At 39.0% G+C, this 9,421-nt stretch overlaps 1 protein-coding gene across 1 annotated transcript; it reads left to right on the top strand.

Annotated features, from left to right (window-relative positions):
* The first annotated feature begins 5,423 nt into the window (after positions 1-5,423).
* On the top strand, positions 5,424-8,596 carry LOC139710417 (mid1-interacting protein 1-like). Its single transcript, XM_071622336.1, has one exon. It carries the CDS (start codon positions 5,895-5,897, stop codon positions 6,483-6,485), a length of 591 nt encoding a protein of 196 aa, XP_071478437.1. The 5' UTR covers positions 5,424-5,894; the 3' UTR covers positions 6,486-8,596.
* Positions 8,597-9,421: the final 825 nt, after the last annotated feature.

The raw sequence follows: 9,421 nt of genomic DNA, 5'->3' as shown, positions 1-9,421 counted from the left end.
CCCGCCATGCATAGAAGAAGACTGTGGCTATACCCAGATCGCTTTATTTCAATTCTAAAAAACGCAAAAGCTCCACGAGCGGGAGGGGGAATCCCCCTTCCCCTAAGCTCTACCTCACTAGACTTTATACATACACACAAATGGTGCACATTCGGAATAAGAGCTAAATTCCGTGATTTTAACACTTCGATGAAAAAGTATTGCACCAAAAATTTGCACCAGATCGCTGAATTTCATGTCTGATAACGCAAAATCACCTTCGTGTGGCAGGGGATATGCCCCTATCTACACCCTCGTGTGCATGCTTTTTCTGTTTGATTGCTGAACAGACAGCGTTCATGATATTCAGTGTAAGAATTAATACAAGAAGACTAGTGTATTTAAATTATACCATTTTACAGGCAAATTGTTCAATAATAATCAACACTAAAATATACTGCAACCTTAAACAAGTGGGACTGTTTCAACTCGTTAAAACACGCAAAAACATGCATCAAATTGCACCATTTGCAACATCAAAATGCAAAAAGTTCTCACCGTGGGAGGGGGGACACCCCCCTCCCACACCCTCCCCTCCCCCCCCCCCCCCCCCCTCGCTCGCTCGCTCCACTCGCTCGGGTTCAGTCGCGTTCATGATATTCAGTGAAAAGAATTAATAGAAGAAGTGTATTTAAATTATATCATTTTATAGGCAAATTGTTCAATAATAATCTACACTAAAATATACTGCTACCTTAAAGAAGCGGGACTGTTTCACGTCGATAAAACGCGCAAAAACATGCATCAAATTGCACCATTTGCAATATCAAAATGCAAAAAGTTCTTATCGTGGGAGGGGGACACCCCCTCCCACACCCTCCATTCCCCCTTCGCTCGCTCCGCTCGCTCGGGTTCAGTCGCGTTCATGATATTCAGTGAAAAGAATTAATACAAGAAGTGTGTTTAAATTATACCATTTTATAGGCAAATTGTTCAATAATAATCTACACTAAAATATACTGCTACCTTAAACAAGTGGGACTGTTTCACGTCGATAAAACGCGCAAAAACATGCACCAAATTGCACCATTGCAAAATCAAAATGCAAAAAGTTCTTACCGTGGGAGGGGGGACACCCCCCTCCCACACCCTCCCCTACCCCCTCGCTCGCTCCGCTCGCTCGGGTTCAGTCGCGTCCATGATATTCAGTGAAAAGAATTAATACAAGAAGTGTATCTAAATTATACCCTTTTATAGGCAAATTGTTCAATAATAATCTACATCAAAATAAACTGCTACCATAAACAAGTGGGACTGTTTCACGTCGATAAAACGCGCAAAAACATGCATCAAATTGCACCATTTACAACATCAAAATGCAAAAAGTTCTTACCGTGGGAGGGGGGAAACCCCCCTCCCACACCCTCCCCCCCCCCCCCCTCGCTCGCTCCGCTCGCTCGGGCTCGGTCGCTTCGCTCCCTCGCAGACTAACCGCCCCCCCTAAGATGAAATCCTGGCTACGCCGTTGCTTCCAAAAGGCGCTAAATCCATTGAAAAATGATGGATTTAGAGCCTTTTGGAAGCAAGCTCTTTACAGTTCATACATAATTATTATAATATTGATGTCAATTTGAGTTGATCTTTATGAAGAATATTTACAATCATAAATCGCGCGCATTTTGAATTTTATCTTATAGTCGCAATATTTATAAAAGACGGAGCCCAGACCTGTAATCACGCGTGTGACCATAACATACTTGTACCAATGTATTAATTTAAGGAGGAAACCTTTTCTACCAGTATACCCAGATCTGTTTTCACATTATTTCATATACAAAGAATTAAAAAGCAGATGATTCAGTGCCTTTCAATTTCTGCAGCAAAGAGGAGCAATTACATCGAATCATATATTTTTTGAAGTTTAACAATATTGTCCTTGACAAAAAAGTGGTATCAACCATAGTTACAAAAATGAAGAGAATGTAACTTTTTTTTTTAACAAAAGCATAGCCTTTCGTTCGACTTGTTACTGGCAATCATAGTTAAAGGTAATATCATTTAGAGGGATCTTCATGTATCATAATTATCCCGGCAATAAACATTTTAAAAAAAAAATCATTGATCTGAATACAATGTCTGCGTATCGATTTTATATGAAGGCATTGTTCTTCCTTTTCTTATTTGCTTTGAAGATGATTTTTATGTAACATTTTTATGTTTCTCCGTGCAATTTTACGTGATATTGATATCGTGTTTTTGTTGTTTTTTCTTATACAAAAACTTGGATTATGTAAGCATTGCAGACGTCTGAAATGGAGACTGAAAAATTACAAAGGGTCATGCATAATCACAAAGAGTTTTAAGCCCATGGGTGGTTTCATCAATGACCGACAATTTTGGTTTGTTGTTAAAAGAATGTTGACTGCACCACTATTATACAAGATAAAGCTGTTAGTGTAATTTTGAAAAAAAATTCAAGTTTCCTTTTACACATCTAAAATAGGTTGCACACAGTAAGCTGTTGCATCCAATTCTGAAACCATCTGTAAACTATAAACTAGGCCTATATACTATATCAGATAACACACTGTTGCTCTACACTGATGCTGTGACTGCACTTTAGTGAAGATATACGAATGATTTTCAATGTTGCAATGAAACAATGGTCTAATCCCAATAAAACGCTGAATGCATGCCATACTTTCTAGATTTTACTCTATTTTACCAGAGAGAACTCAACCCTATAAAGTAGGATTTTCTTTGGAGTTTCTGGCCACAAATGGCATGTCGACTATCTGTAGCCAATCATTTTCTGGCAATTAATGTTTGTGGCATTTTTGGCGGAAATACCCCTGTCCCACTGACTGCAATTATGGCACATGAAGGACGATGTCAAGAAAATGTAATGAGAATTAAAAATAACTATGTTCAATTTCGTAGCATACTAAAAAAAAAAAAAAAAAAAAAAAAAATCACCTGACTTACCGCGGTACCTCTTTCAGAAAGCAGGGGGATCTTATAATAATAATATCACACTTAACATAATGTCCGCAGTATTTCTTAGAATTTTTTATTTTCATTTATATTAAAAAAAGTTTGTTGAATTTTCCCTATGAAAATAATTTTATCTATATCGTTTTAAACATAGGCCCTATAGATAACGTCACAAACTGTAAACCCTTTTAGTCTTCTCATTCAGCGATGACTGCACCGAAATTTCAAAGTATAATAATGATAATAATAATCACTTTTGAACGGATTGTCCTATCATTTTTCTCAAACTTTCTCTGATGTCTTCTTACTAATATTGCTGCATTCACTCAATTCACATGTATACTTGGATTTCATTCTCTCGTTTAAACCACATGTTTTTTGTTTGTGTGACGGGACCGTATTTCATCAATGGCCATTTTACACACGACGTTCGTACATAATCTTATAGTAGAGCAGACGTCGTGAGAACATGCAGGAATTGTGTATGGCTCCATTGTCGTAACACATTCGGCAAAAAAAAAAAAAGACTTCTCTCTGAATGGTGGACTTCGCAATTTTTTCGACATGAACTCGCGTTCTTTCCAAAACATTCACTTTCTCATTGAATAAAAGAAGAAGAAGAAGAAGAAGAAGGAAAGATAAGGCCCTTTGCTCAGTGAATCTAGCTTTTTCTGTTATATCTTTTTTTATGTATGTGTGTGTGTTTGTACGGTACGTGTGTGCGTGTGTGTTTGTGTGTACATCGTTTGTTTGTCTTTGTCTTTTTTTTTCTCTATCTACGGTTTTACGATAATAGACAAGAGAGGGCGACATTTCAACAGCAGACTTGAGTAGACTACCGAGTACTAGTACTGTCCTAGTCAAGAAAAAGAATGTTTTGTTCAACTTGCGGCAGCCCGAGAGAGGAAGTGCAGAGTTCATTATCATAACAATGTTCACAGCTGATTTCGATTCCCGGGGCACATGCTCTCAGTTGTGCGTGCATCGATTGGACGATTAAGGGGGCGCGGTCCTTTCAGCCAATCAACGTCTCCCAAAAATGGGCTTGTCCTTATTGACCAATCAAAACGTTTGAGTTGATGAATACTCATAAGGAAGCTCCTCATTTGATTGGATCATTCATTACCTACCTTGCTTCGACCTCGTGCACGCTTCGTGGGAATGGTTTGTTGTTTTCGTTACGGAAAGTTTGTTGACCGACTGAGTGCAGAGAATAGTCTTGATACAATAATTCCGCCTTTTTAAATTTAAAATGCAGTTATCACTTCTCAATGTTCAATCGGTGTTTGTTGACAGACTCATAGGCCTATTTCGAATGCTATACCTTCTTGTTTATATGCTAAAAGAATGATTGAAATGTTTAGAAAACCAGCTAATTAGTGGCAACATAACTAGACTCGGCCTGTTATGGCCACGGTTAGAACTTTAGGGCTGCAACTGTCATTTTCTTTTAAAAGAATAATTCTTTACCTACTTGTCATTGGAGAGAATAATAAATTGTGCGGAGAAGACTTGTGTGGGTCTTTTTTTTTCAGTAGGCCTATTAGAAAAGTGGGGAGCTTACGGAGCGAGTGATAATGTTTAATTGTCGATTACCATCGGTTCTAAATTCACACTAGACATAAAGATAGGCCTATAGAAATCTCTCACTCGCTCGCTGTGTTGGTATATGAACAGACAATCATGATGCACCTAATGTTGTTTGGCTGTACAGGGCTGTATATCTCAAGTTAAAGGCTTGTTTGGTTCTTTAGTTCTTGCTATATAATAGAGATTAAAGCTTCAACCACATTCACAAATAGGTACTTTTGTTTGTTTTAAGTCACATTTCTATGTAAAAGTTTTAACATGTACTCAGATTTACGCCAATAATGTTCTTTCCAAAAGTGGATCGCAGGCTGTGATTGGGGTTCAACAAACTTCTGACGATCACGAAACAATCACGTTGGGGACAACACCTAAAAATACGGGAGATACGGAATGAACATTTTCGTGGCCTTAACATATTCCTATGGATTATGTGATTCTAGTTTACAGAGGTACGACTGGATTTCTATTCTTGTGTCGTCATTGGAGATGATAGTGTGATTCCATCGCCACAATTCTGACTTGGTATTAAATAATTCTGCGGCTTGATCATATAGGATTTTTAGAAGATCCCTAACTCAGTACTGCGATCGAGGTCGCCTGTTCCACGAGCCAATGATGGTTTATCGGTGGTGATTCATTGCCATAGCGTGATCAGAGATCATTAGCATATCTGGGGGCTCGGCCCATTTCGTCATCTTTTGCGCCTGCGCGCTGTATTTGCGGTTTAGCATTTCATTTACCATGTAACCAGCCCACAACTGCGTGCTTACGGTGTAAAGTCTGCACACAAACAGTGGGAGAGTCGACTCATTCATCCATCTATTTTGCTTATAAAAGCTTCGACCACACTACAGTGAAGACCACCTTTACGGCAAAGGTAAAAGGCACAAATCATTGACACTTTTACTTATATTCTCCTGCAACTATTGTTGTAGTCGTGTCATATAGATTCGCGTTCCTGTTGGAGACAATCTTCGTACACGTGCCGTACCATTGTCACAGGCCAGCCTGCTGCATACTACCAGTCGGAGTTCAAAGCCACTTCACTTGTCCTGCGAGATGATTCCTTGCCTCTGAAACTGGTGTAAAACACTCATCGCATGTCATTTTCGAAGGAGATCATATTACTGAGAAGAGCATCAGTTTCATTGCCACCATCTCAAAATCTGACTCCATCTTCGGGGGATCAGGCATCTGCTACTTCAGAGATCACATCTGTCTTAGACTATTAAAGTGTAGACGCTGAATGCAGTGATAGTCGCCGAAGCGAACCTGGTGGTGGTGAGCAGTGTTCTGCTGCTCTTGAATCTAGGAAAGATCAAAAAGTCTTGATGACTCAAAACAACAATTACTTTTCTGACATCATCATGGAGCTGCAGAGAACCGACAACGAACGGACACCTCAATCACAGTCGATTTTGGGTATTATGAAAAACTTCATCGACTCCGTGAACGACATGGACGAAACGGTGCTGATCCCTAGTCGCCTCATGGACATGAAAATGGACAGCGCTTATTGTGAGTCGACGATGACAGCGCAGAGCAATAGCAACTCAACATCCTCCGAAGACTCTATGTCCGTGATCTCATCATCCAGTGAGTCTACACCAGCTATCGTCAACGACCAGGTGAGCCTTCTCACGTATTATTCGATGTTGAAGGCCGTAAAGCGGGAACTCGCCCGAGGACCGTCCGGTGACGACGAGCTTAGCGACGAGGAGGAGGAGGATGGGAATATGAACCATGACCCTGAGAGCGTGCGACTTCAAACCCTCACTGCTCGGGCTTTCAGAAATCATCTGCGCGGGCTTTTCTCCATTCTCACCCATCTTACAAATATTTCCAAGCATTTGACGGACAAATATCAGCAAGAAACGGGGGATCACCAATCGTGTTTGAAACCTAAAACTTTCACCGTTTGACGAACTTGACGTGTTTATTGCTCGGAGAACGGGCTTTTATTTCCTTCCTGTTTATTACACTCATATTCATATGGACATCAACCGTATATTATTTGATGAATATGCCGCTTGCATTGAATTTGAAACCACACGAATGCAGTCTTCAGATTCATGAACTAGATGAGCTGTCCCGGGTCTGTATGTACGTGCTTTCTTTGCAGATACACTGTATCTTATAATTTTATACCATGCTAGTATTGCACACTATACACACGGAGACAATCTGTCATGTCTGTACAGAATGATTGGCACCGATTTTGCTTGGATGAGACACAAAGCAGGAAGTTCTGCGTCGGCCCTATTGAGGTCTTGATTGAAGAGAAAATGAAGATCGGTATATTTGTACAACCATAGAACATATAGGTCTGCAGTATCTTTAGCTAGAGACACACATTCTGTTTCATTTCTACGAGGTCTAGACAACTAGATCTCTCCATGTAACTAACAAGATGATTAAACAAGAACGTATGTGGATGATATAGGACCTGGGAGCTGTCGTATCGAATATTGATCATTGCTCGACACTGGTGATTTCAGAGCTCTTGAAAAGTATGTGCAAACTCCTGTAAAGAACCAATATACCACAATTCTTGTTGCTGTCCATGCTAAATTTGCTAATGGAAAAAAAAATGTCTGTTGGTATTCCGCAAATGTTGTTCCTTTTATTTTCGTTTCAAAATTATGGAAGTTTTTACATTTTGTGTCTTTTGTTCAAGAGCGGACAACAGAACACCATTCCCCTTGCCGTGCAGGTTCACGTAGCGGGGAAGCGTCGCAGGGTTTGTCGATGCACTGTTGTATGTTCCCTTCCATTGTGTCGAGGCATGTTCAGGGCAGGTCCTCGCCTGGTTATTGGCCGCTCTCTTCGGCCCATGCGCAAACGTCAGTAGGCTCATCGGGATTTCCTGCATATGATTATGGGGTATTTTTAGCTGGCAGAACTGCATTGTTGCCACATGTCTTATGACTTCCTAATAAAAATGTTACACTTCGTGCATTTTATTTTAAAAAATTAATGAGTGACAAAATGAGACGTTGGTGCTGGAAATGTTACTTTTATGGTGTAATGAAGTTGATATTCAAGATGAATTATTCCATGTGACATGCAAGATATAATGTAGGACACTTTCTTGAGTTTCTTGAAGAGCTGTACTGCGTTATATGGTATAGATATCACTATATTACCTGCGCAATAAGGTTTTAATAGATATCATTATTATAGAAACTTTCATGTGAGTAATTAATGAAGCACCTAGAAATCTAATGCTTTCCGACAATCACATATGTCTGACATGGAGCATTCATTTTAGTAATAAACTGAAATTAACTCCATCTCCTCCAATAGTTATTGTGTGTTAGTTTCCATTCCAGTTATGAGTCGATAAAATGATCTGATAACTCGATGAATATAAGGCCAGACAGGAAAGTAATGATGGATTTAGGATAAGTTTTGCTGAGCAGCCATGTCCTGATGCTTTTTTAGCGTGGCTCTATACACGGGTTTGAATGTATCTCACGAAAAAGTGACACTATAAACAGGGTTTACAGACAACTATTGGAAATGGAGATTACAGTATAAATTTTGTAGTTAAAAGTTCATTGAACTATTTGTCATCTCGCAATTCAAAACGTAAAAATGTATTATATGAGCGCAAAACAAAGTGGTACCATTGTGAGTTTATCGACGACTAATATGATGAAATGAGCATGTTATTTTGCAACTCACAATACTTCCATTTTATTATTAATAAAAAAAAGTATTTTCTATCATGTTATAAACAAAGTAAGTGTACTTAGTTGAATTGTTGTCTGTCCGTGGATTATGAGTTGATATGAATAGAGCTTAAATGAGAGAGAGGGAGAGAGTTAAAGAGAGAGAGAGATGGAAACGTTGTTATCTGTGACTTGGTGCATTCAAGTTTTTATTATTGGAAGGCTGACGTGTTCCTATCTCCTTGACACGTGTCTATAGTGTCTTCACAGTGAAACCCCGTCAAAATTCATCTTCTCGGAACGCTGACATTGTCTTCAGGAGAGACGCGTGAGCAAGAAGTATACTGAAATTCCATAAATGTATAGGCGAGCTCTTCAAACATGTCGAATGGAAGTTAAGTATATTTTATGTGTGTGCGCCTGTGTTTGTAATCTCTGAATGCATGAAAATGCGAAAATAAAAATTAAACCTGATCTGTTATACACATGCAGATCTGATTAGTTTTAGAATAGATGTAGAGGTAGGTGTGTGTGTGTGTAATTTCTGAATACATGGAAATTCAAAAATTAAAGATTTTACGTGATCTGGACCTAGTGTCGAATAGATAAGGTGTATGGATCTGTATAATTATGCCTATTGTTTTTAAGTGTGCGTATATGTGTATCATGTATGTATGTCAACATTGTGTGTGTGTGTGTGTTTGTAATCTCATGTTTGCACGATAAGGCCAAAAGTGAAAGAAGCGGATCTGCTTCGAATAACGAATGATCCGATAACACTTCAAACAATGTACCAAAAAATAGATATTCAATCATCTGAGAACTTCTGCAAATCAAACATCATTCACATGCTTCAGAGCTCCTACAATGTCTTGAACAACATAATACTATTCACATGACCGGTAATTGATAAACAATGGGAACAGGACCAGTTGGAAAGGGTTGTTTTTTTTTTTTGTGTGTGTGTTTGTTTGTTTTTTATTTGTTTGTTTGTTTGTTTGTTTTTTACACCAGGAACATCAGATCTTCCAGCACGTATAGTGATCATTCTGACTGCTTGCCTTTAAAAAGTATTCAATCCTTTGCATCCCTCGTGGAGCTGTATAATGAGTGTTAACTGTGTACCTATCTATACGATGAACTCTTGCGAAAATTCACAGTTCCTCACTTTCCTTTCTAGCTCT

This window comes from Diadema antillarum, unplaced genomic scaffold (genome assembly GCF_040938485.1).
Source record: "Diadema antillarum isolate AM-2024a unplaced genomic scaffold, OU_Dant_1.0 scf00000038, whole genome shotgun sequence".
Taxonomy (NCBI): domain Eukaryota; kingdom Metazoa; phylum Echinodermata; class Echinoidea; order Diadematoida; family Diadematidae; genus Diadema; species Diadema antillarum.
Note: the sequence above shows the minus strand (reverse complement) of the source record. Positions and strands in the feature narration are given on the sequence as shown.

Coding starts and splice junctions, on each gene's coding strand:
- LOC139710417 (XM_071622336.1), top strand. CDS start 5,895: ATGACTCAAAACAACAATTACTTTTCTGACATCATCATGGAGCTGCAG.